Below are 27,640 nucleotides of genomic sequence, written 5' to 3' on the forward strand. Positions count from 1 at the left end.
GTAGCATAAAGGCTGTGTCACTGAACTCCCATGTAGCCGACTGTGGTTCAAGTCCCAGACCCAGTGGTTTAAACTCATGCTGGGCGTATGTGCATGCATGCCCAAGATCCCGAAAGGAGAATAGAGGAGAAGGAATTGCGGCATGGCCATCCCCCCTGGGGGGGTGATTTCTCACTTTCTGTCTCTCTGTCTCTCTCTGTCTTTCTGGCAAGCGCACGCACCCTATAGCAAAAACTGCTCAAAAAAAGAAAAAAAACCGTGTTGGGTCTTCTAGGCTTAAGAACCACCAGTGTAAAAGATGGTTTTCATTGCTTCGTCAAATGTTATAAATAGTAATTCATTCTCAACCTAGAATTATCTCAACACAAATGGAAAGCATCTGAAGAAGTTTGCAGTCAGGTTGAAGAAGTTAAAAAGAAACATGGAGGGACTCATAATTAGATGTGACCAGTACTTGCTTTCCTCAGGTTTTTTTCTTTCCTTTTCTTTTTTTTTTTACAACTGTAGGCAGATGACTATGCAACATGAAAATAAAATCTTGACAACCAAGATTTCAGAGCTAAGTATCACAAGCACATAAAATTAGCAAAAGTAATTCTGACACATACTTAATCATAATGCATAATTGTTATTGCCCTGAATGATAATTAGGACTCTGTGGTAAGCAATTTTTTAAATGACTGCAATCACATTGCTGTTACAGAGTCAAACTGCTTTCCTCTCTTTTTTAAAATTAATTTTTCCTAATATGTTTGAAAAGAAATGATAATTACTAAAAGTTGATCTGACTCTATACTGGCCGTTTAAACTTGATCGTACTCATGCTAATCAACACATTTAAAAATCCTAGGTCTTGGTACCTATTTTTGTAGACTTGTAGAATTAAGTGGTTCAAGTTCATGTTGTTGGAGATGAATTCTCTCTCTCGTTTTTTTTTAGGTTTTTGCCATTGGACATGTGTGCTTGTCAGAGAGACAAAAGAGAGGGAAAGTGACAAATTATCCCCCATGGGAGATGGCCATACCACAATCTGTTCTATTTTGGGCTCACATATACATACACATATGCTTGGTGCGATTTTCAAGTTGTTGGGTCCAGGACTTGAACCGTGGTTGGCTATATGGGAGTCCAGTGTTTTAAGCACCATACCACCTGCTGGTCTCTGAATTCTGTCTCTTAAATGTCTATTTTCAAGCCAAGACTCAAGGCAGACAAGATAGTAATGCTCTTACCTGTATCTGTGCCACAGATGCCCTTGTCACGTGAAGAGAAACAGCAGAATAAGGAAAGTGGCTGATAGGGAAGATCCAGTATCAGCAATAATACATTCAGAATTTTCAATTGCAAATATTTTTGTGTACTTCTTAGTGCTGGCATTCAAGCCTTTGGACATGTCTGTTCTTTCTTTCTTTGAGGACTTGCCTGAGAGTACAAGGCCACACAGATGGGGCCCCAAAGCTGATATATGCCCAGGGATGAAATAGAAACCTTACTTAGATGTTCATAGGACATAAGTGTTCACTATTATCTTTAGTGCCAAGTACCCTTGGCCAGATCAGTGTCCAGCTCTTACCCCTTCCTCCATGATAAAAGGTATATTCCTGGGCTCATGCTCAGATCAGGTCAACGAGAATACACCTCCCTCTGGTGCAGTAGGTCATCCAATCAGAGGCAACCGTTTCACTGGGATTGCTGCAGGTAAAGCTAGCAAGGAAGGATTTGTTTCTGAGTAATTGAGTGAGAAGTGCGAAAACAGATGCCAGTGGACCCTTTTTTTGGTCTTGTGGAAAATACCTGTTTGTAGTAGGAGTTATTAAAACCACCAGAAAACACAGAGATTGGAGGGGAGAGAGAGAGAGAGAGAGAGAGAGAGAGAGAGAGAGAGAGAGAAGTGCTGGATGCTGTTTTCAGGTCTGAGGTTCTGAAAGCCGACACTCAGGGTGGTAGCTGATGAAAGATTCTGGGCAGAGGAGGCTGCCTCCCCGACTCTGTCACACACCACCATCTGGAGCTCAGAGCAGTGCTGTTCCTGCCTGTCCTAGACTGTGTCTTACATAAACAGTTCCTTCGACCTCTAGCCCCAGGTTCCTATCTTCCACCAGCAATGCCCTCAGCACATGTCTCCAAAGAAAAGCAACCATTTTCAGGTGTAAAGGAGTCTTAATCTTGGGGGAGACAGTCCCTCAAGGGAACCAAGTCTGGAAATGCAATGCTTATCTACCAAGTAAACGATCTTTTATATAATTAAAGATAACTAAACAAAACGCTTTTTTTCCTAATTGTAGCCTTTGTTGCATATTTACATAACAAAAAATAAGAGGTTTAATCAGAACAAAGAAGCCATTTGTCCCAAATCTGTTCCCATGATTTTGTGAAACAAAAACTGTTGGCAGCTTTGAAATGGCAGCATTTTCAGCTCCTGCTCGTCCAAACCAATATGCCAAGATTCAGTCCATGCTCACCTTTCTCACTCCTGTGATCCGTGCAAGAAGCCCTTCCCAGCCTCTGCGCCCCTAGGGATGACAGAGCAGGTGACCTCCTTCCCTGTTTTGTTCCAGATGTCACTAGAATGTGCTTGTGAAGATCATAAACATCAGAGCGGTACTATTTGGTGCAGTAGTCAGAAATGTAGAAAAAATGCAGGTGGTGAAGATGGCTAGATCCCAACCCCGTAGTTTAAAAAACACTGGGTATGGGACCAACAGACAGCATAGTGGTTATGTTGTTGGACTCCCACTTGGTCGACTGCGGTTCGAGTCCTGGACCCAGTGGCTTGAGACTAACACCAGATACATGTGCGTGCATGCCCAGGATCCCAGAAGGAGAGGAGAGGGGACTTGCGGTATGGCTGTTCTCCCTACAGAGTGATTTCTTGCTTCCCCTCTCACTGTCTGACTCTCTCTGGCAAGCGCACATGCCCTAAAGCAAAAAATAAATAAATAAATAAAAATAACTCTCTAAGAAAACAAACAAACAAATAAAAAAACACTGGGTGTGTGTACAGACGTGCCCAAAATCTTGAAAGGAAAAATGAAGATGAATTTGTGGTGTAACCACTATGCCATTTGTAGTCCCACACCCAGTGTTTTTCAAACTACTGGGTTCAGGACTTGAATTGCTTGGTAGCCCATGTGGGATCCAGCATCTTTACCACCTGCTGATCATACCCCAGAGGGGTGCTTCCCCACTTTCCCTCTCTCTTTCCATCTCTCTTTAGTGAATGTTCACATCCTCTAGCAAATTAATAAAAAAAAAGAAAGAAAGGAAGGAAGAAAAAAAGAAAGAAAAAAAGAAATGTGGGAATGTGAAATGCCAAGGAAAAAACAGACATTTAGGAGCAACTTCTTGGAGGTAAGAGTTGAATAAAGCTGTCATGTAGTGGGTTCAGATTTCTGTGACCTTAAAGTAACTACAGGACATTCTTGGGGGCAGGATAAGAAGCACCCAAAAGGGACCTGGTATAAAAGAGGATATAATGTCGTTTGCACAGTTCTGTTAGGGTGTGCTTCAAGCCCACCTCTTCACATCATTTCCAGTTAATGGCTAGGATCTTGATCAGCCCTGCAGTTTAATTAAGTTCTCACCATAGCCCTCTTCTTAGTCTTGACGCTTTTATCACTGACTGGGTTCCTGAACCTGCATTACTGTCTTTTCTGATATTACTAGCATTAAGGGGATTTTGACTTATTGCATAATGTGATAACATAACACTACACAGTGTTTTTTTTTTAGAGGTTTTTGCCTTAGGGTGTGCGTCCCTGAGAGAGACAGACAGACAGACAGACAGAGAGGCAGGGACAGTGAGAGAGAAAGTGTGAAACCACCCACCGGGGGTATGGCCACACCACAATCCCTTCTCCTCCATTCTCCTCTTGGGTTCTTGGAGATGCACACACACGCATCTGACTTGAGTTTCAAGCCACCAGGTCCAGGACTTGAACCTCAATCGGCCATGTGCATGTCCAGCTACATAACCACTATGCCATCTGCTGGCCCCAGACATGAGACAATTTTAACATTAGTTTTGTTCCTATGATGAAAAGCAATGGGTGGTACTTTGAAGTACTTGACACACATTAAGGTCTCATAAAAGCAAATGTACTCATATCAAAAAAGAAAAAGGAAAATAAAAGGATGGGCCTTTAACAGAAAGGTCTGCAATAAACACAATTAAATTGTGTAAGAATGTTACTGGAAGTGAAGCTTAGCAGCAACCAGGATCAGATTTCAATCAGAACAAGAGTTAATCATTGGATTGGCATCGGTCCTCCTCCAGCATCATCCTGTACTTCAGTAAGAGGCTGGAGACACACACTGGGGAAAATCCAGGGTTGAATGTGATGCTGTAGGTACACTGCATGGTTAGGTGGGTCTTGGGTATTGAACCTGTATCAGAGATGGCTCATTAAATATTGTCATTTTGGGATCCCGATGTATCAAAAACTATATATTGGCTCCCATAAAGCCCATTCATTCCACTCTTCCAATCCTTACCTACCTTTTTTTTTTCCCCCCTCTAAACCTGATTCTATTATAGTGGCTGTAAAACCTAAAAATTCAATATCCATCCTTTCTTTCTTTCTTTTTTTTTTTTTTTGAGAGATTTTCACTGTAGGGTGTGTGCGCTCGCCAGACAGACAGAGAGAGACATAGAAATAGAAAGCAAGAAATCACCGCCCAGGGGGGATGGTCACGCTGCAATCCCTTCTCCTCCATTCTCCTCTCGGGATCTTGGGCACGCACGCACACGCGCCCGGCGTGAGTTTTAAGCCACCGGGTCTGGGACACGAACCGCGGTCGACCACGTGGGAGTCCAGCGACATAGCCATTACGCTAACTGCTGGTTCCCAATATCCATCCTTTCTTGAAATTAAGGTTGTCAAGTAAAGAGTTCCGGCCAATGAAGTATAACAGAAGTGATCTGGTGCCACTACTTTTCCCTCTCTTCTTACTGCCTTCTGAGTAGTTAGAGACCACTTGGTACCCCTGGGCTAATGCAATGCAGACAGAGTTTTCAGAGGAAGGGAGGAGAGAAATATGGACTAACGGAAGTGGAGCTGTGAACATTCTTCTAGGACGGAGAGGATACTGGGACAGAAAGAATGTGCTAGTGTGGCTGACGGTACGGCAGGAGAACAAGTTTCCGCTAGATGAAAACTACGGTGCTGTGCAGTGGGAAAGGGATTTAGACTGAGGATGCATGTTTCGATGTTGAGACCGAAGATGGTGCTGGTTCTCCTGTTTAAAGTACATTGGAGTCGAGGAAAATGGACCATACCTTTCTGCCTTCTCTCACTCTTGCACTCCACTCCTTACCCATGACCTTGGCCTGCTTCTCTTTCTCTGGTTTAGGTCAAATGGCAGCACTGCAAATAAAATACATGGATGAGTAGAATTATCAAAATTTGCTTCCCTGATTAGGAGTTAACATCAATTTTAAATTATTATTGCTGGTAACATAGATACATGATACGGTATATATATATTAAATGTATCTAAAGGTAATGTAATCATTACAGGTAATTCATTGAACACATAATAGGTGTCTGGCACCAGTGCTATGAACGTATTAACTCATTTCATCTTCATAAAACCTGATCGACTTTGTGTTAAAGCAGCATTGAATATTATGATTCGGTATGTGAAAGACAAAGGCGCTGAACAATTAAGGAGGTGATGATATTTGGGCGATTGCTACGGTGAAAACAGTTATTAATGAGGGATGCTCAATGTTCAAAGGACAGGGAGAGGCTGGGTTTTAAAGAGGCCGATAAACAAGGGAGCCATATGGAAGTGTAAGGAAGGATGCAGACACCCTGGAACACGTCAGGCTGAGCTGTGCTTTTTAGTGAGCCACTTTTCAGGTTTCTTGACAACTCCTGCTCAGAACAAGGGCTCAGCTAAAAGTTCGGCACTGTCAGGTGATGGAAGACGGAGGGGGCATAGGAATGTAGCAAAGAATTTGATGACAACTTTCAAACTCTACACCCCTGGTTTTAACCCTTTGGCATAAATTAAGGGCAAGGCTTTTCATTTTACAAGTTATCTAAAATGATGAAACTTAGGATCCACCTCAGCACTACATTTTAAGAAAAGCCAAATACCAGATAGATAGTAGGAAAGTGGTTATTTATTATACAAAGTGATTACTTGACATTTTTTGGGTAAACTTTATGTTTTTATTTATTGTGTGAGAGAGTACCAGAGAGAGAGAGAGAGAGAGAGAGAGAGAGAGAGAGAGAGAGAGAGAGAAACAATCCCTACAGGTTCCTTGCACTGCAATCTACCCCCAACCTCAGCCAGTCTGAATCGCAGGCATGTACTTGTACCTGGAACACATAAGAAGTCCTGGGATGCGAAACCAGTACCTTCCATAAGTGAGAACAGTTGCAGTACTGCCATACCTCTTGAAATTTTTAATAAGCTTCCCAACGACCTGTTTTGGTGTCAGTAGCAAGAAGCCATCCTAGAACTTAACAATAAGAAAAATAAAATTGCCTTGTACAACTGTTACACATCGATTAAAAAGCATAATAATTATAATAATAAAACAGTAAAGAAAAAATAAGATTCCCCTTTGAGAAAGCTACTCCTGGTGGCTTTTTCTTTTTCTTTTTTTAACCCAGGAGCAAGGCCAGCCTGTGGGCTGGTGGTTAAGGAATCTGGATCCCACTAGCTGACTGAGCAATTCGAGTCCTAGATCCGGTAGCTTGAGAAACATGCTAGGTGCATGTGGGTGAGTGCTCAAAATACTGAATGGTGAGAGAAGTGGAGGAGAAAGGATTGCTGTGTGACCACGCCTCATGGAGGGTGCTTTCTTCTACCTCTTCTTGACCAGCACATGAGCTTCCTGGCAAATTTAAAAAACAAACAAACCTAGAACACTATCTACATCACAGGTTATCCCAGAGCATCAAATAATGCTTTGCATAGAGTAGGTAGTCAATTATTTGCTTACATTAGGGACTTTGTAGGAATAAATTTGGAGACTGTGTAGAATGGCAAGATTGAAGAGTATGGAAATACCCAAAACTCAATTCCTGAGAATACAGTGTAATCTCAGGAGGCAGGTCTGGAGTGTGATTACAGTTCAATAAACAGAGCCCTCAGCAGTAGTATCATGTTTTATTTAGAGAAACTATGTAAACAAAAAGGTAATTTCTACTTGGAGTAGAGAAAATGGAAACCCAAAATGGAAAAGTTGCTAATATCCACTCAAGCTTTGTCAGAGCAGAGAATGTCCACACTGCTGACAATGGCCTGGGGGAGGGAGAGTTCCAAGCTTCTTTAACCTGATTCCATTAACTGTTTGAATTGTATAACTAAGGTTCTTATTCTAATTCCATGCTTATTAAGCAAGATTGTAATTCTAATTTGGCTTCCGTGGCTGTCAGAGGAACACATCTTGACCTGAGTAAGATTTGTATTTTCTGTACCAACCATGACCAAATTGAACTGCAACCATGCATTTAGCTATTTCTTTACAGAGACATCATTAACTGTTCCACATAGAAAACTGAGAAGCTGAGAAACCCAAGCAGTGAAATGGCTAGAATTTTATTTTAGATATGTGTCTCAGCCTGCAGTGTGGAGATGGGATTTAAGAACTACAAGACTGGAATAAGGCAGACAAGTTTGAAGTGAGTCATTGAGGTTGTCCAGGCAGGAGAACATGAGGGCCTGAGTTAAGAGTGTGTAGGGCTCAGGAATGTGAAGCCGAGACAGGAAACATTTCTTTGCACCCTCACCAGTACTAGGTGTTATTTCTAAATCTACTCATTTTATGGGTGAGCAATGTCATTTCATCATTCAGCTTTTAATGCCTCTTATTACTAATGAAGGTGAAAATTTATTACTTGGACTAATTCTTTTATTTAGCTGTTTAATTTTTAACACCTAATTTTTCTTTCATAAAATTCTTTAGACTTTGAATGTAGAAGAGATTCAAATATGAGAATAACCAACAATGGCAATAGGGGCATTTAAATACGCAAACTCAAACAGAACAAACTGAAAGGCAAAGCAATCCTATTTTACTTTAATGTAATGCATTAACTTTGGTCTGACCTTCAGCTTTGATTTACTCAAAGTTGCCTGGGAGACAGAATTTACTGACTCAGCATAGACCCAAAGACTTGTACTGTAAGAGTCCAGAAAATTAATTCTAAGGACTGGAGTTAAGTTCCTCTTTAATTTCATCAGTTCTAGGACTCAGGAAACTAATTTTTAAAATGAGACTAGGAGAATAACCCACAACCACACTGCACTGTAATATTTTTCTTCCTGGTGTTTATTTATTGCACAATAAGCAAAGATCGGGGCATCAAAGGGCTTCAATTTATTTTTTTAAAGAAAGTAAAATAATCTACAATGCCATCGCCATAACATGTTTCTTAATCTAATTTTTTAAATGCATCTTTAGCTTTTGTGTTTGTGTAGCTGGTGTGAGTTTGATGCTCTTAATATTTGGAAATTTGCTCAAATGGTTTTTTTCCCTCTTCAGTGCCTAACACTACAGATGCTGCTGAATTTTGGGGGGGCAGATACCATAGCCCCTATTCTGTTACTACTGCAGTGATAGGCTGTGTTTTTCCCCCACGTACTAAAGATTTTTACAACTTAAACTCAAATCTGAAAGATATGCAGATAGCATCTTTTAATAGCTCTCCAAATCATTTTGCCCTTATTCACTTCCTTTTTTTCAGTTGCTCTCAAACAAATACTTGTTAGTATGAAAGGAATATCTAAGTCCTATAGAATTGTGCAAAGGATTCTTGAGTCAGATCTGGGATTTTATTTTAGCCCTATAACAATATAGCACACATTCATAGCACTCTTTTTGAACTTTAGTTGTCTCTTCTGTAAATAAAATATTTACCTGATTCTTCCAAGATTAGTCAGTCATAGGTTATACGCTGAGTAAATGCTAATTCTCTCTTATTGTATGAGTTGTTTTTAAATATTATGTTCCTTTATACGAATTCTGTATTGACTTTATAGGTGTGGTCAAAAAGTCAATGTGGAAAAATCTATGCTTCCTTCAGCTTTCCAGAATATATGTGAGACTGCTCTTGGATCAATGGCTATAGTCAATATCTGGAATTCTGTTACCCTTTTCTTTCCCCCCAAACTCCAACTCTTAGAGCTTGATCAACTGTAAAGAACAATGAACAAACGAACCAAAAAAAGCAAAAAAGAAAGCTTTATAACAAGCAAAGGAGAATTGGAGAATTAGATTACAAAAATTCTTTAAAACTCTTGAGTGCTAAATTATTCCTGAAGTCTCCTCCATTCTTGTTTGTGTCATTCATCCCTTCGTTTTCTAGCACTGTGCTCTGTTGCACATGATTTGAAGAAACCCTCCTACCCAGCTTATGGAGGGAAAGGACAAAGAATATCCACCACTATTTGCAAAACCAGGTTCTGGCGGCCTGAGATGGATTCTGCTTCTCAGTGTGGTTAGAACCATTAGGAACCCTAGTTCCTGCAAACAACCTCCTTTTTTCTCTGAGCACAAATCACAGATAAGCCCCTTCTCAACCTGTATCAGCCTCATACTGGCCCTAGACCTGTGGTCACTTTGTTTTTCCTTTTTGATCATTAAGTTTCAAAGCACATTAAGCTGAACACTAAATCCTACTATTTCTTCTATTCTCTCTGATTTGCCTGCAAAACATTCATCAGCTAATGGGATATGTGCGTTCTCCTTTCTGGAAGAGTTCAATGATTTGACCAGTAGTTCAAATAGTTGATCAAATATTGACCAACTAGTCAAATAATGACATAGTAGTTTAGAATGTCAATATGTGGGCCACTTTCCACTAACAGCCATGTAGCCATTGATAGCAGCAGATTCTTCTGAATTTAAAATGTTTGCTTCGTTAAAAATCTCCCAACATAATCCTCATTTTTCTTCTGGAGGGTTCTTGATATTCTCAGCTCAGCTGTTTTTCACAGACCTGGTATAACAGAGAATATGCCAAGGGTCCAAGGAGTCCCCGATTCTTGCTTCTGAGTCATTCCTTTGCTATGGAAAGTCAAACAAATCTATTATTAGGTGACAGTCTGTTCAGGCATCAATTAGATGCTGAAACTATCTCATTGATAAAGAACAAGATATTTATACACATAGCCTGGAAGTATCTCATCACAAATTACCAATTAGTCACAAAAGGAAAACTTATGAAAGTGGAGAAGCCTAGAAGACACCACATTAGTTGACTGATCAAATTTAACATCTCTAATAGCGGGACAAATAGATATCAAGTGCCTACTGAGGAGCAATATTAAGAAGAATACAACACTTAAATAATATTCCTGCCCCCAAATGCACGACCTGAATCAAATCATGGGGAAAGCTAAAGGAGGGACATGATGTAAAGTGACTGGCCTGTACTTTTCAAAAATATAAATATTATGAAAGACTAAGGATTGTTCCAGATTAAATGTGACAAAAGAGATATAAAAACTAAAAGCCAGCAAGTGGCATGGCGGTTAAAGAGCTGGACTCCCACATGGCTGATCTGGGTCTGAATCCTGGACTTAGCAGTTTGCTTTCTCCCCTTCTCTTTCTCTCTCTGTTTCCTCTGGTCAAATTAAAAATAAATAAATAAATAAAATAAATACTTCTAAAAAAAAAGAAAAACAACTAAATGCAAAATGTGACCCACATGGGATCCCATACCAGTTTTTGTTTGTTTGTTTGTTTTGTTTTTTTGTGATAAGACATTACTGGCATAATTGGTAAAATTTATATAAAGTTACATAGATTAGATAATAATATTGTTCAAGGTTAACTTTCCAGATTTCGATCATTTTAGTGTAATTATGTAAGTAGATTCTCTTGTTAGAAAATAGAGTGTACACTAAAATATTCAGTATTGAAGGAACATGATGTCTGCAACTTTTTTCCCTATGGTTTGGAAAAAAATAGTATTGTGTATATAAACACACACACATAGAGAAAGCAAATGTGGCAAAATATTAATAATTTATATATCTGAGTGAAAAGTATATGGGATCTTTGACTATTCTTATAACTTTTCTGTACATTTGTTATTTTTGATAAAGTTAAAATAGATCACTAATACTTAATAGCATTAATATTTCAATAAAGTAAATGAAAAGAATGCATAAGGAAACCAGTGGATGGCATGGTGGTTAAGGTGCTAGACTTCCACATGGCTGACCATGGTTCAAGTCCTGAACCTGGCAGATTGCTTTCTCACTTTCCTTCTCTTTCTCTTTCTATCTCTGGTGAGCACACACATCCTGTAGTAAACTTAAAAATAATAATACATAAAATTAAATAATTCTCAAAAAAATAAAATAACACAATTCTCATGAAATAAGCCTGAAAACAGAAAGTCACTAATCCCGGACTTAGCATGCTTTTTTTCTGAAAAGCATCAGATGGTAAATATTTCAGGCTTTGTAGACAGTGTGGTCTCTGTTGCGACAATCTTTTTCTGCTGTAGCTGAAAAGCAGTCATTGACAATATGATTAAGTATGGCTGTGTTACGATAAAACTTTATTGACAAAAACTGGCAGTGGAATGGATTTGTCCCAAGGGCTGTAGTTTTATTACACCCCTGCAGCAGGGTGTCCGATCCTTGACATTAAGGGTCATGTCTTCTTATTTGTTTCTGTTTCTCTACTGGCCAGAAAAAGATCTAGCACTCAGGAAATCCTCAACAAACATTTGGCAGTTAAATAAAAATGGTCATTTTCTACTTTAGCTCAGGGTCTTCAATTTTTACAGATAATGTAATGTTTTTTTTAAAAAGAGAGATTTTTGCCATAGGGAGCATGTGTTCACTGGAGAGACAGAGATGGAAAGAAAGAAATCACCCTCTGGGGGGAATGGCCTCACCATAATCCCTTCTCCTCCATTCTCCTCTTGGGATCTTGGGCATGCACACACATATGCCTGGCGTGAGTTTTAAGCTACCGGGTGTAGGGCTTGAACCACAGGTGATTATGTGGGAATCCAGCAATGTAACCCTTATGCCATCTGCTGGTCCTGGTAATGAAACCTTAACTGAATCTCTTGCTATTTCTTTCCAGGACCTTATAATCTCACCCTTGAATAGTAATAGTAATAGTAATAGTAATAGTAATAGTAATAGTAATATGATATGAGCTCTGCCTAACTTTAATTTTGTGAAAAATCACAAATATATTATTCATGTGGACTGTATTAATAAAAATTTCCATGAAGTTATGGGGAAAGGTGCATTCTATTTATTAGCTGGTAAAACTGTTGGTGCTTAGTTATAATCCCTTTTTAGAGAAGTAATACTGAGAGTTTTTTCATTTCAATCTTACTATGGGTCTTTGAACTGAAAGAATGTGGTGACCTAATTGGGAAGACAAAACAGATGCAAATGTAAACCTTCAAGAACAGTAGCAAATTCTTTCCTATACCTTGTAACTTTTATTGTCCTTCTTCCTGCTTCAAGACTCATATATCACTGATCAATTAGCAGTCATCACTGTTTTCTCTTAATATCATAGTACTCTGTCAAATTGTGTTTCCCCAAATCCATATATTGAAACCCTAACCACCAATGTTATTGTATTTGTAGGTAGCATTTTTAGGAGGCAAAGTTAAATGAGGGCATAAGGTTGGGACACTAATCTGATAGAACCGGTGTCTTTATAAGAAGAGAAGAAATCTCTCTCTCTCTCTTTTTTTTTGGAGAGGTTTTTGCTATAGGGCACATGCACTCCCCAGAAAATAGAGGGAGACAGAGATACAGAAACCAAGAAATCACCCCCCAGGGAAAATGGCCATGCCACAATCCCTTCTCCTCCATTCTTCTCTCAGGATCTTGGGCACGTACGCACATGCACCTGGCATGAATTTAAGCCACTGCGTCAGGGACTCGAACCACAATCAACTACATGGGAGTCCAGCGACATAGCCATTACGCCAACTGTTGGTCCCAAGATATCTCTTTTTCTCTTCCTTGTGAGGATACAGAAAGAAGATGGTTGTTTGCAACCAGAGAATCTCAAAAGGCAAATTGGCTGGCATCTTGTTCTTGGACTTACTAGTATCCAGAACTAGGAGAAAATAAATTCCATTATTAAAGCCATGGTATTTTGTTATGGCATTCAGAGCAGACTATCTGTATCTATAGCTTGAATTATAATAATCTCCATGCATATATTTTCTCTATTGGCTCTAATGATGATTAATTTGATGTGTTGACTTGGTTATACCTTCATACCTAGATATTTGGTCAAACACTGTTGAGACTGTTTCAGTGAATTATTATTTTTATTTTCACTTTTTGCTGTAGGGTGTGTGTGCTCACCAAAGACCAAGACAGAGAGAGAGAACAAGAGAAAGGGAAAATGAGAAGTCACCCCCTGGGGGGATGGCCACACCACAATCCTTTCTCTTTCATTCTCTCCTTGGGATTTTGGGCATGTATACATGTGTCCACATGATTTCTATGTCACCACGTTCAGGACTTGAACCATGAAGTCAATTATATGGGATCCTGCTGTCTTAACATCCATGCCACCTGCTGGCCTGCTGGGAAAAAGTTTGAAAGATGAAATTAATATATAAGTCAATAGACTTTGAGTAAACTAGATTACCCTCCATAACGTAGGAAAGACTCATTGAATCAGTTGTAGGCATTAAGAGAAAAAAGACTGAGGTCCCTGAATAAAAGAAAATTCTGCGTGCAGACTGCTAATGGACTGCAATTCTTCCCTGGGTCTCAATTCTATTTGCTTTCCCCACAGATTTGGACAGGTCAGCCCCCACAATTGTGTGAACCAGTTCCTTAAAATCTATCTATCCATTTTACACACACACACACACACACACACACACACACACATACACACCATGTTGGTTCTGTTTCTCTGGAGAACCTTTACTAATCCAATTCTCACAACAGGAATAGCCTTGCCAGCAGGACAAACATACTCATTCCTGTGCTTGGGTGGGCTTGCCTGAGTGATTCCCTTTTTATTCTACTTCCATGACCAATCAAAACCTCCTTCCCTTTCTATGAATGCATTCATTCATTAGCTATTTAATATATTCAATAATGCAAGTCAAATCTTGCTGACTTGACCTGACAGGAATTCCTTCAAGTGGCTTTGCTTATACATGGATTATATATGTAAGTACATAGTTGAACTCTTGGGGGACAATCTCCTTTATCCAATATTCAAATTCTTGGGAGACCACCCACTGCACCACTCTGTACTGACAATTGTAGAAAGTAAATTAATGTTTACTTGTAACTGCATTTAATGGTTGGTATGTCAGCCATTTCCTGGACATCAATAGCTATTCTGATAAGAAGGTATTTTAGGAAATCTCATAAGCATTGTTCTTCCTTGTAATTATTTCACTTGAGCGTTGGTCCCTGCTGTTGTATTATTTCTGTGTGCCCACATTTGCATATTTCCATTGCCGTAAAACATCTGCACTCATCTTTACTTCCTGCTCTGCTGTCTCAGAGGATGAAATCTCCCTCCTACTGCTCAACCCACTACAATCTGGCTTCTGCCTATTCTCCACCCCTTCACCTCAAGACTGAAATTATCTTTCCTGAAACAAAACAATGCGTTAAAATTGCCAAAGTCAGTGGAGCCTTTCTGTCTTCCTCTTACTGCGTCTCCTACTTCTGATGGCTGGGTAGACACCTCTCAAAACTATTCTTTCTGCTCTTGGCTTTCCTGACATTATTTATACTAATTCTAATCACATGTGCCTACATGCCAACTGATTTTATTATTTTCCTTCATTGGTTCCTCCTCTTTTGCCTCCAAATCATTAATCTTGATTTCTGTTTGCTTGAAGCACTGCTTTTCTCTTTGTCTGCTCACAATGGATGAGGAGACATGGCTTTAATATCCCTTGTATGTTGACTTCCAAATCTATAGCATGACTCCAGTCTTCATACTTAAATTTAAAACATTTTTTCATTATCATTATTTTTCAGTTTGCTATAGGACACATACACTCACATGCACACACGAGAGAGAGAGATAGGGGGAGAGAGAGAGAGAGAGAGAGAGAGAAAAGAGAAGAGAGAAAGCAAGCCACCAGGTCTGGGATGTGAACTGCTGTCGGTCATGTGGCATCCAGCAGCACCCTAATCATCTTGCCACCTGCTGACCTCATTTGTTGTCATACTTATACAAATGCCTGGGTGTTGGAACTGTTTTGGTATGTCATATTATGAAAGGAAAACATCACTTTACTGACCTAACTTTATATTTCTCAACCATATGCATTGCTATGTGATAAAAAGTTCTCATTTCATCACGGAGATATCCTCAATATACTTTTTTGGATTTGTCAATTGAATTATGTGCACTAAAAAGGGAAGAAAATTACACACTTTTTCAGACTTGTGAAAAATTAAATAGATATGTAACTGAAACCAATATATATTTAGATTTAAATAAATTTCCCAAGATAAAGGGAGTAATAATTTAATTAAAGCAAGTATTGATACTTACACTACACTTATTTTAGAAGTGTCAATTTGGTATTTTATCAAACACATCTGAGAACACAATTAGTGTAATGTGAATACCTAATATTATTATTATTATAAAGCAACTTATTCTTTTCTCTTAAAATTAAAAGTTTAATAAATATAAGAAATAGAATAAATTTATATATGACACAATAGGCTGAAAATTCCTGTAGGGTAGAGGACATATTTTGGTGTTACAGACAGAACTGTGTCCTCCCCGACTTTACGTATTCAAAGAAATCCTAACATCCAATAGCTCAGCATGTAACCTTATTTGGAGAGAGTGTCTTTATATAGGTAATCAAGTCAAAATAAAGTCTAGGATGGTCCCTAATTTAATATAATTGAGGTACTAATAAGAAAGAAAATTTGGAGCCAGTAGGTAGCATGAAGGTTAAGGCTCTGGATCCCACATGGCTGACTGTATGGTTCAAGTCCTGGACCTGGTGGCTTGTGAATTATGCCAGACATGTGAATGTGCCTCCAATAATCCCAAAGAAACTGGAGGAGAAGAGATTATGGCATGGCCATCTCCCCTGGGGGCGTGAATTCTCATTTTCCCTCTCTGTCTCTGTCTACTAGCACATGTGCCCTATGACAAAAACCTAAAAAATAAACAAAAAAAACCCTATACTCATTCATTACCTAATAGTTATGAAAGTCATGAGTCTAGGCAGACTCTGCTGGGCTCTGTTTAGGGTTGAAGACCTTGGTTAACTGTGAGCTGATCTGGGTTTCTAGCTGGAAGATCTGAGAAAGAATGTCCTTCTTTCAGGTTCATCCAGGTTGTGGACAAAAACCAGTTCCCGGTGGTTGTGAGGCTGGGCTCTCTGTTTCCTTGCTGTCAGCTGGAGGTTACCCTCAGCTCCTGGGGGTTGCCCACATCCCTTATCAAGTGGTTCCCTTGAATCCTTCTCATGCTTCACATCTCTCTGACTGCCCCTCTGCTGTTAGCTGAAGAAATTTTTCTGCTTTTAGTGTTTGCTTGATTAGAGTAGGCCCATCCAGATAATCTCCCTGTTTTAAGGCTAACTATATCCCTCCCCCCCACTTTTTAAACATTTTTGCCATAGTGTGCAGGTGCTCCCTGGAGAGAGACAGAGAGAGAAAGTGAAAAATCACCCTCAAAGGGGTATGGCCATGGCACAGTCCCTTTTCCTCCACTCTTCTGGGATTTTGCCCATGCACACACACATGCCTAGTATGTTTTTCAAGCCTCTGGGTCTGGGACTCTGTCCAGGGTTGGTCATGTGGGAATTCAGTGCTTTACCCTACACGCCACTTGCTGGTACCCCCCACTATATCTTTTAACATAACCTAACCACGGGAGTGGTAAATATGTAACCATCTTATCATATTTATACTTTCCAGGGATTAGTGTGGGACATCTTTCGGTGGGGACATTTTAGAATTATGCCAACCACAGCCTTAGTTGAGTCACATGCACTTCTCTGAACTCATCACTGGCAAGGGTAATAATGCACTACCATAATATGCACAGATAGTCTTCTTGGGATGGAACGGCAACATTGGAGAATAGACCACAATGGTCATCACGTACCCATGTCATAATGCTTCTCATATTTCTTTTGTAATATATTTACAGATACTCTTCATTCAACAATGAAGCTCTGGTTCCCATGACTAGGTCATTAAGTGAATTTGTCAGTAAGCGAGGAGTTGAAAGGAAGATGTTCTTGCGATGTATCATACTTTAGGTAACTGCCAGAAAGCGACAAGACATACTACAACACAATAAATAAATGTAGTGTAATAATTTTTATTTATTCTGAATACTTCTATGGGTACCCAATGAAGCACGAATTTATAAACAAAATATTTAGTCTTGCATGATTGTGAAGCTTGATGTAGTGACTACTGACAGACTGCAGGAATGAGACCAAACTGGGAAAGAGGATGCCCTACACTGGAGAACGGATCATAAGTTCAAGCATTTATTAAACAGGTAGCTGTCTAACAATGAGGAGGTACTGTATTTCTCTCTATATATCTATCTGTGAATGATTATTAAAAATTAATTACTTATTGGGGGCTGGCAGGTAGCAGTGGGTAGGGGCGCTGGACTCCCACATGACTGATTGAAGTTTAAGTCCCGGACTCTGGTGGCTTGCCTTCTCATTTTCTCTCTCTCTCTGGTCAAATTAAAGTAAATAAATAAATAAAAATAAAATAATTTTAAAATTATCTATTTGATTTATTATTTAAAATTTTGCTATAGGGCACATGTGCTCACCAGAGATAGACAGAGAGTGAGAAACAGAGACAGAGATGAAAAGTAAAGCAAGGAGCCGAGTCCAGGATTCCCACATGGTTGGCCCTGTGGGAGTCTTGCACCTTAACCACCATGCCACTTGCTGGCCCATCTCAAAAATGTTTTTAAAATAAAGGATACTCTCATCTAGGTCATACTCCATTTGCCTTCTCATTTTTCCTAATGCTTAGTACCTTTTAGTCAGCATACTGGCTAAATGTTATTTAGGGGAGACAAACAAGAGAAACTTTTGAAGTGAAACCTACCATTTAAGAACAGAAAACAGACGGTTTTCCTCATCCTATCATGGTAAATGATCTTATAAAGACAGAGCTGATTAACTTGATCTGATGGATGACAGTAACCAGCAACATTATGGCTACAATTTGAAGTTTCTTTCAAATATTTTTTTCTTTTTAATTATTTTATTTAACTTTATTTTTATTTGACCAGAGAGAGAGAGAGACAGAGACAGAGAAAGAGAGAGAGAAAGTGAGAAAGCAAACCTCCAGGTCCAGACTCGAACTGTGGCAGTCCAGTGCCCTTAACCACACCACCATGCCACCTGCCAGCCCCCAAGTCTTATTTTTAACCAGAGGGTATGAGTGCTTGCCAGAGAGAGAGGAGAGAAAGAGAGAGAGAGAGAGAGAGAGACAATTGGGGAGAAAGTACCCTATAATGTGGTAGTAGTCAAACTGCAATCCCCTCTTCATTTCTCCATCCTCTCAGGGTCTTGGGCATGTTGTACCCCAAATCTGTCCGCTATTTCCACCCTGCATAGCATCTGGTTTGTTTATCAAGATGCCAGGGCCAGGGTTTATCCTACATGGTAGGCTGGATCCAGCTCCCCCCAATCCTAAGGCCTTGGGAATGGACCTCTTACAAGTCTTTATGTAAAGTTTACAGTGGAATTATGGCAGATATGTAGAGTGTTAATACATTTGTTATGGGTAAGTCATCTTAGATATCTGAGGACAACTTTCTACACAAAGTCACTGCCCACTTAGCATTACCATTGAGAAGCCATTTATAGACACATCAGCTTTTAATGGTCTCCAGTACTGCTTTAAAAGTTCTTCTGTAGGAACTGTCCAGCTTCTTCTTTCATTTCTTCCCCCATTCACCACCCTGCTCTGTCTGGTTTGTTGAATCTAAGAGTCTATCACTTCACTAACACCTAGTGTAGCTTAAAACTGCCTAGCTAACAAGGTAGATGTCCTGTTCTCTACTCTGCTCTTCACATTTGACCTTCCAGAAGCTGTTAGCTTTGCCCAAGATGCTGACGTTCCTTTAAAGAGAACTGTTTATAGGTAAGAGAATCTATTAGAGACATTTCTGTCTTGGAACCTCGAGAATTAAGAATCCACTACTGCTGATTATACTGTGGCAAATGCTTAGGCAGGATTGTTTCAAGAGCCTGAGCCAGGGTTGGGGTGGCTCAGGTGAAGTGTATGTTCTGCTTACTTGGCTGATGTGCTTTGTCTTGTATGTCAAAATGTAGCTCACAAGTGGTGGATGTTCTGAACTATAAATATTTCAAGAAAATGAAGTGATGGTAAAAACATTCGACAGATCTGGGACTTTGGTTGTAAATATAGTACTTTAAACAAATAAAAGGTCAACTGCATACTAAATTGGACAAACCTAATCACTCCCTATTATTTCTAGATCCATTTAAATTTTTTAGAAATTTGCCAGAGGGCGCATGTGCTTGCCAGAGGGACAGAAAAGGAGAGGGAGAAAGCACCACCTACTAAGACATTATCACCCCACAATTCCTTCTCCTCTACTTCCCTACCCAGTTAGGACTGGGGCATGCACATACACAGCCAGCATATTTCTCAGGCTGCTGGGGCCAAGACTTGAACTACACTGTGGGCCACTGGGACCCAGCAGCCTGAACCACCAGGCCCCAGGCTGGCCCAATTTTTTTTTTTTAAACTTTTTAAGCATAAGGGAACTAAGATTGTAATTGGATATGATTATTTTAGGCAAGCAGTTAAGTAAAAATAATTCCACTTTTGAGCTCTTTTTCTTTCTAGTACCCTATTTTAAGCATTTATAGTCAATGGAATCACCAGCTTTATAGAGATTTATAATACAGAGCTTTATAATACATCAGTTATCTTATATAAATGTATATTTAATACAAATTAATGTTTATCTGTAAGTTTCTGGCATATTTTATTACAGAGAAACAATGATTTTCCTTAGATTATTTATTCCCCCAGTGTTAGAATTTTGGTTATTGTGTTCATGAATAAGGGCATAAAACATGATATTTCAGAAACACATTTTCAGGAACTTTTCTCTTTATTGTTATATAGGTTTCCTACTAAATGATTTTGGTGTAACTACTGATAAAGCTAATTTCTTCATATGTGAATTAAGACGATAATGATTTTATTAGCATACATTGGTGAAATTGTGCCATCTAGTGCCCTTTATTGGGTAAAAAGCTATTTTTTTTTTTAAAAAAAGACTTATATTCAGTTCCTAGAATCTTAAATGCTGCAGATTAAAATGAGTCTAGATATTTATTTGTCCCCTAACATTACAGATGAGAGCTATTAGTACAAAAATGAAAGTAAAATTAGAATATGTTAGTAGAAGATTGTATTCCAAGCACAGGGGGAAATTAAAGTCAATTCTTGGGAATTTGTGTGGTCTTTCCAGGCATTTACTAAGATTTGTTTACTACCTCTAGTTAACATTCTCCACAGAGTATATGTGTTATTGGGGAGGGGAGTAAGAAGAGTTGTGATGAGACTGAAGACCACTTTGCCACTGAAGAAATGAGTTCCGTAGGAGTTGGTGGTAGAAGGGAGGCAGGATCTCTTGGAAGCTGGCTTCTTTTCCCTGTTCGTGCCTTTCCCTATCCATTCTATGGTCACCAGTGGTCCTGTTCTGAGAACTGGGGAGAATCAGAGGTGTGTGTGTGTGTTTTGGTAAGAGGAGGAAGGTTGCATTAGGATAAACAGGGAGAATGTGAGGGAGATGATAGAGAAGAAAAATTTTATTTTAGTGTATTGGTAGTTGAAGTTGATAGAAAACTTTGAGTCATATTTATCCAGGTCTGGGTTTGTGTGAACCTGGAATTTCCTGTACTTTTGGAGACCTCATTTTCAGATGTTTTAAAGAAAGTTGGAGTTGTTATCATTTCATTAGAATTTTTGCATGTATATTTATGATAGAGTTTAACTGTATCATTCTGTTTTGGTAGAATCTTGATATTTTGCTATTAAATTTATGAAATGAATTGGAAGGAACTTATTCTTATCTAGAATGTGGTGGTTTTTGTTTTGTTTATTTACTTTTTTTCTTTAAGTTTTAGAAACAGAGTATACTTAATATTGCCCAGGCTGGACTCAAAACTTGTGATTTTCCTGCCCTCAGACTCTCCAGTTGCTGAAATTACAGGCATGTAATAACAAATCTGGTGAATTATTTTAAACAACATTGGAATTGTCTTTCAAATTTCTTGTTAAGTAAGACTTAGTTGTAATTTTCATCTGGTATGCGTGTGTGTGTGTGTGTGTGTGTGTGTGTGTGTGTGCGCGTGTGTTACTTCAGACAGGGTCTTGCCCTGTTCCATTTCTTTTAGAGCCTCAGCCTCATGAGTCTCAGACCCTAAATACACACCACCAAGCATTGCATTTTAGTGTGAGCTGGGAATTGAACTGGGTTTCCCATGTGGCCTCAGGTTGCCAAACAACAGTATTCAACATGTGTTACTGCAGCTGGTACCATGCCTGTTTTTAAAATAAATTTTTTATTTCATAACAGTTTTAGATTTCCTAAAAAAAAAAAAAAAAAAAAGTAGAGAGATGCCTTGTCTATATCAGCCTCTCGTTTCTCCTACTTTAATATTTTACATTAGCATGGCATAATTGCCATAAATTATGAACCAGTTATTGATATATTTTGTTAATGAAATCCCATACTGTATTTTAATTTCTTTAGTTTTAACCAAATATCCTATTCCTATTCTAGGATCACATTGAAGATGCAGCATTACATGGAGCTGTCATGTCTCTTTAGGCTCCCTTTGGCTCTAGGAGTTTCTCACGCTTTCCTTATTGCTGATGACTTGGACAGTTTTGAGGCTTACTGGGCAGGTAGTGTGCAAAATGCCTCTAAATTGGCATGTGTCTAATATTTTCTTCATGACTAGACTCTGGTTATGGATTGTTGAAAGGAAGACCACAGGAGAATGCATCACCTCATATGGAAGGTACATGCTACTGACACTGACTTATGACTGTTGCTGTTAATCTAACTGTGGTAGCTTGCCAGCTTTTTCCACTTGTAAGGTTACTTTTCTGTTTCAATACTGCGCTCTTTGGGAGGAAGTCACTCTGTGTAATTTACACTTAAATAGTGGTGAGTGATGCTCTCTCCCTTTAAAGAGAGAAAGGCTAAATAAATTTAGTATTTTGTAATATCTTTATCTTAAAATAAAAATTGTTAAAAGAGATTTCATTGATAAAATTTATAAAAAGAGATCATTAATAGGAATGGGGGAAGAAAGGTCACCACAAAATACTGGTAAAAATATAACTGACACATATTTTCCAGTATAATACATATTTATAAAATAAACAAATGTAAAAAAAAAAAAGACTGTAACTGGCACAACTTTTGGGGTGGTGTTCTCAAAGAAATGTAATTTCTAGATAGGGAAGTGATTTTTGAAGAACTGACTTTTACATATTTACATACAGCTTAAGAAATTTGGGTCCGGCAGGTGGTGTGGTTTAACCAGTTAAGGTGCTAGACCATGGGTCAAGTCCTGGACCTGGCAGTTTGCTTTCTCACTTTCTCTCTCTTGGTCTCTTGCTGGTCAAATTAAAAACTGGTAATAAATAATTTTAAAACTTTTTGCAAACTTCTAGCCCACTGATTCCAGTTCCTAGCTCAGCCTATATTACAGGGCAAAAACAATCAAATGGAGGGAACCAGCAGTTAGCGTAATGGCTATGTCGCTGGACTCCCACGTAGTCGACCGCGGTTCGTGTCCTGGACCCGGTGGCTTAAAACTCACGCCGGGCGCGTGTGCGTGCGTGCCCAAGATCCCGAGAGGAGAATGGTGGAGGAGAAGGGATTGCGGCGTGACCATCCCCCCTGGGGGGTGATTTCTCGCTTTCTGTCTCTATGTCTCTCTCTGTCTGTCTGGCGAGCGCACGCGCCCTACAGTGAAAATCTCTCCAAAAAAAAAAACAATCAAATGGACAAATAGAAGCAGTTTAACATTCTGTTAAAAGAAGACTCTTTTGCTTCCTTCTTTCAGAATATGAATGTGTCCTTTTCAAACATGACTCTTTTCAGTGGCTAAAGAAGCCTCCTGCCAGTCTCAATGCATTTTCATACTCACTTTGGTAGCTCAGTCATAGCCAAACACTGGACTATTCATTGAAATAACATGGAGCTTTTAAAGCTTGTCAGACATCTTGCAATGTGATGAGGGTTGCTAGTAAACTCAATGTTCCCAAAGTGGGATATTTAATGTCCAAAGAGGACATAAGTTCTTTTTTTTTTTCTTGAGAAGTTTTCACTATAGGGTACGTACGCTCGCCAGACAGAGAGAGACATAGAGACAGAAAGCGAGAAATCACCCCCCAGGAGGGATGGTCACGCCGCAATCCTTTCTCCTCCATTCTCCTCTTGGGATCTTGGGCACGCACGCACATGCGCCCAGCGTGAGTTTTAAGCCACTGGGTCCGGGACGCGAACTGTGGTCGACTACGTGGGAGTCCAGCGACATAGCCATTACACTAACTGCTGGTTCCCAAGTTCTAAGTGTCATATCAGCACATAGAAAAATCAATCTATTTAAGATATCAGGTTTAAAAATTAGGAATACATTGAGAATATGACAGTGTTCCCATAGCATGGAGAATTCTAGACCCTACTCTTCCTGAGACCCATAGAGATGCCTACTAATTGTGGAAAAGGGCCCCAATATAATTTCCTCTGAGGAAATCACCACTCAGGATTCCTCATTCATGCAATCAAACTTTTCTTGTCTTATTTATGCAGAAGCAGCAGAGACTGGCTTTCATGAGGCCCAATCCTTCCCATTTCTCCCCTCTCTTGTCTCTCAAGAATACTATATGTTGGTCTAATGCCCATAGAATTTTGAAATGCAAAGATAAATGGATAATGGCTTAAAGGATGTACTACGGTCTGCATGTTTCTTCAAGATTCATGTTGAAACTCAATCTTCACCCTGCTAGTATTAAAGGGTGGGGCCTTTAGGGGGTGATTAAGTCATGAGGGTGGGACACACGTGAGTTGAATTAGTGACTTTACAGAAGAGATGCAAGGGAATTGTTCTTCCCTTTTTGCCCTTCCACCATGTAAGGACAGTGTTTAAGGCACCATCTCGGAAGCAGAGACAGGCCCTTACCAGACACGTTCACTTTTGATACCTTGATTTTGAACTTCGCAGCCCCCAGAAGTGTGAGAAATATACTGCTGTTCTTCTTAATTTTCCAGTCTCAGGCATTTTGTTATGAGGGCACAGACTAATACAGAATATAATAGAGACGCTTTTAAAAATTGGCTCATGCAGTTGTGGGGCTGGCAAGTTTTTGTAGGGCCCACCAGCAGGGTAGAAATCTAGGTAAGAGCTGATGTTGCAGAGTGCAAAATCTGCAGGGTGGACCAGGAGGCTGAAATGGGCTGCTTCAGGCAGAATGATTAATAAATTCTCAAAATTTTTCTCATCCAAATTAAAATAGGATTCTAGGAGATCTTTCTCAGTGTGTGATTTTACGTTTTAAAATGTAGGGGCTGGCAAGTAGTGTGGTGGTTGGGGTCGCTGAACCCCCACATGGTTTGAGTCCTGGACCTGACAGCTTGCTTTTTCACTTTCTCTGTCTCGCTTGGTCTCTCTCTAGTGGGTACATGTGTCCCATAGCAAATTAAATAATAATAATAATAAATAATTCTTTAAAAATTTTTTGTTATGGATTGTTTTCACATACAAGATTTTTAATATCAAGTCTAATGATTTTTATTTTTTAGAGAGTTTTGCTTGTGTGCTCTCGCCAAACAGCGAGAGACAGAGATACAGAAAGCGAGAAATCATTCCCAGGGAGAACGGCCACACTGCAATCCCTTCTCTTCCGTTCTTCTCTCAGCATCTTGGGAACACACATACACATGCCTGGCATGAGTTTTAAGCCACTGAGTCCGGAACTCAAACAGCAGTCAACCACGTGGGAGTCCAGCAACATAAACATGCCATCTGCCGGTCCCTCAAGTCTAATGATTTTATCATCCACTAATTTCTTTTTTGTCTATATGATTTACTAATTCTGAAAGAGGTGCCTTGAAGTATCCACTCTAATTGCATTTTTAAATCAAACTTTCTTTGCATTTTTAATAGTTTTTAGGTATTCAGCTGTTAGGTCATTTGGTACCCAATGTTTTATAGTTGTCACCTTTATCACTATATGACATGTCTCTTAGTCTCCTTTGGTACGTTTAACCTTAAATTCCTAGTGCTCAGTTACCTACTTCAATTCTGTTTGCATTTCCTTGACCTCACCTGGCCTATTACATTTTTCTGAACATGTTTTAGTAATTCTTGTAAAGAGAATGTATTTAAGATTTGTTTCTTTCTTTTTTTTTTTTTTTTAGAGGTTTTTGCCTTAGGGAGCATGGGCTCCCCAGGGGAAGGGAGGGAGACACACACAGTGAGAGGGAAAGTGATAAAGCACTCCCCAAGGGGGATGGCCAGCTGAAATTCCTTCTCCTCCAGGATCTTGGGCACCCATGTGATTCTGGGCAACCAGGTCTGGGACTCAAACCACAGTTACCCATGTTGGAGTCCGGAGATATAACCACTATACCACCTGGTGGTCCCTATTTAAAATTTTTAAAAAACTCAATTTGACAATCTGTCTTTTTTTTTTTTTAAGAGGTTTTTGCTATAGGGCACATGCGCTTGCCAGAAAGAGAGAGACAGAGAGACAGAAAGCGGGACATCACCCCCCAGCGAGGGTGCCACGTTCCAATCCTTTCTCCTCCATTCTTCTCTTGGGATCTCAGGCATGCACCCACCTGCCCCGCATGAGTTTAAGCCATGGGGTCCAGGACTCCAACCGTGGTAGACTACATGGGAGTCCAGCGACATAGCCATTGCCAACTGCTGGTCCCTTGACAATCTCTGACTTGAACAGCAAATTTAAAGCTTTTGCATTCCGGCTTCAGCCAACCTGGATGATGGGCACAGGCGCCCCCTGCATGCACGAGGGGACCTCAGAACAAACTTGGGCTTTTCCCATGTAGGTCCAACATCACAGAGCATTGCTACTGCTGTGCCACTTGCTGCTGGCCCGCCCCATACAAGAAGTGTATTTTTAAGGGAGTAAATTATTCAGCTAGTTATTGAAGGGGGGGGGTGTACAACGGACCCATCCTTAAGAAGCACATAGCCTCCTATTGAGAGTATTCTAATATATAGCACAATTAAGGCATAGTAAATGACGCACAAAATTGAGTAGCAAATCCTGTCCTACACAGTACAAATAGTGTAAAAATTCATAGTGGGGACCAATTAAAGTACTGTAGTTCATAGGGGGACAAGGCTGTCTAAGCCTCTAAGGATGTTCAGAAGTATACAGCTGATTGCAAAAACAGCCAGACGAATATGCAGAGGTGGATTGGACTTCAACTCCTTCAGACCTTTGCAGAACTTACGTTCCCTTTATTTAAAGGTAAGAGACCCTTTGGCTTAGTGGGGCGAACTCGGCTTTCCCACCCCTCGCTGAGCGTTGCTTGGTATTGGACAACAGAAGCAACTTCAGCCACCTGCACGCAGGTTTCTGTCTCCTTGCGATGAGCTTTCCGTCTCCTTGCCCTTTTCCCCACTTCTAGTCACCGCCCTGCTCCCTGGGTTTCGCTCAGCAGTTTGCATGGTCAATGGGGTAAAACCAGACGTGCTTTTTCTCTTTGGGTGGGAAAGCCAGAGTGGCAGGGGCGAGGGGCGAGCTTGCTCAAGTCTGGCTCTGCTTCGCGATACTGCTTTGTTTCTGTCCTAGTTTCTGCTGAGTTTCTTTGTACACGCTCTACGTTAACGGGAAAGCAGATCAAGATTAAGTTAGCTCTCACCCGTTCTAACGCGTTCTCTAGGGCTCTTCTGCATAGTGAAAAGCGTCGGAGACTTAAAGCAGTCCCGACGGTAGAAGAAGCGTCAAGGCTCGGTCCCACCTTCTCTTTCAAGGCGCGGGGATTTGGGCCGAGCGAGCCGGCAGCTAGGGAGCTGGGCGCATGCTCCGACGGCTCTTCTGGGAAGAGCGCGCCAATTTTGTTAAGAGTCGTTCCCGCCTCCTCCCCGGGCTTCCGGGGCGGAGAGCAGTGGGCGGAGCCTGGGCCGGAAGCTCAGGGGCGGGGGCCTCATCCTTCTGGGAGGGGCGCCTGCGGAGTAGGCTGGTGACCCCTGCACTGGGTGGGCGGAGTCGTTTCCGGTCGCTCTCCAGTCAAGTCACCACGGGTCCAGAAATCTGACGCCCATGAGCAGGCGAGGCGCTAACTCAGAGCCTAACGCCTCTGCTTATGGCAGTTCTGCCCGAACTTCCTCAGACTCGTCGGCTTCCTGGTGCTCCAGCCCCCTCTAGCCGCCTAGTTTTGTTCCCTTTTCAGCACCCCCTCGCCCGAGCCCTCCGCCATTATGTATGATCGCGCTCCCCGCGTGCTCAAATTGGCCGAGGGCGGCAGCACTGAGGCCCGTGTGGGTCCTGGCTCCTACCAGGTACCTTTCCCGAAGCAGCGGGCGACAGGTGAGATGGAGCGAGGGGCGTGCCTGCCCCGGCCCACCCTGAGCCCGCCACACTGTGTGCC

General features: G+C 40.4%; 1 protein-coding gene and 1 long non-coding RNA gene across 2 annotated transcripts in view; one reads left to right on the forward strand and one right to left on the reverse strand.

Moving 5' to 3' along the window:
- Positions 1-4,141: 4,141 nt before the first annotated feature.
- LOC102488821 (uncharacterized) lies at positions 4,142-27,071 on the reverse strand. Its single transcript, XR_335104.2, has 5 exons — positions 26,912-27,071; positions 9,960-10,027; positions 6,330-6,472; positions 5,279-5,366; positions 4,142-4,386 (listed from the first exon to the last, which is right to left on the reverse strand). It is a non-coding gene; the product is annotated as an uncharacterized LOC102488821 (long non-coding RNA).
- Positions 27,072-27,242: 171 nt separating this feature from the next.
- Positions 27,243-27,640, forward strand: part of STPG2 (sperm tail PG-rich repeat containing 2) — a 404,777-nt gene continuing 404,379 nt past the window's right edge. The window contains exon 1 of the mRNA XM_006152182.1: positions 27,243-27,579. Within this exon, the coding sequence (XP_006152244.1) occupies positions 27,471-27,579 (109 nt within the window). The 5' untranslated portion in view covers positions 27,243-27,470. The remainder of the gene's footprint in view (positions 27,580-27,640) is intronic.

The sequence above is a fragment of the Tupaia chinensis genome, unplaced genomic scaffold, assembly GCF_000334495.1.
Source record: "Tupaia chinensis unplaced genomic scaffold, TupChi_1.0 Scaffold000340_1, whole genome shotgun sequence".
Taxonomy (NCBI): domain Eukaryota; kingdom Metazoa; phylum Chordata; class Mammalia; order Scandentia; family Tupaiidae; genus Tupaia; species Tupaia belangeri.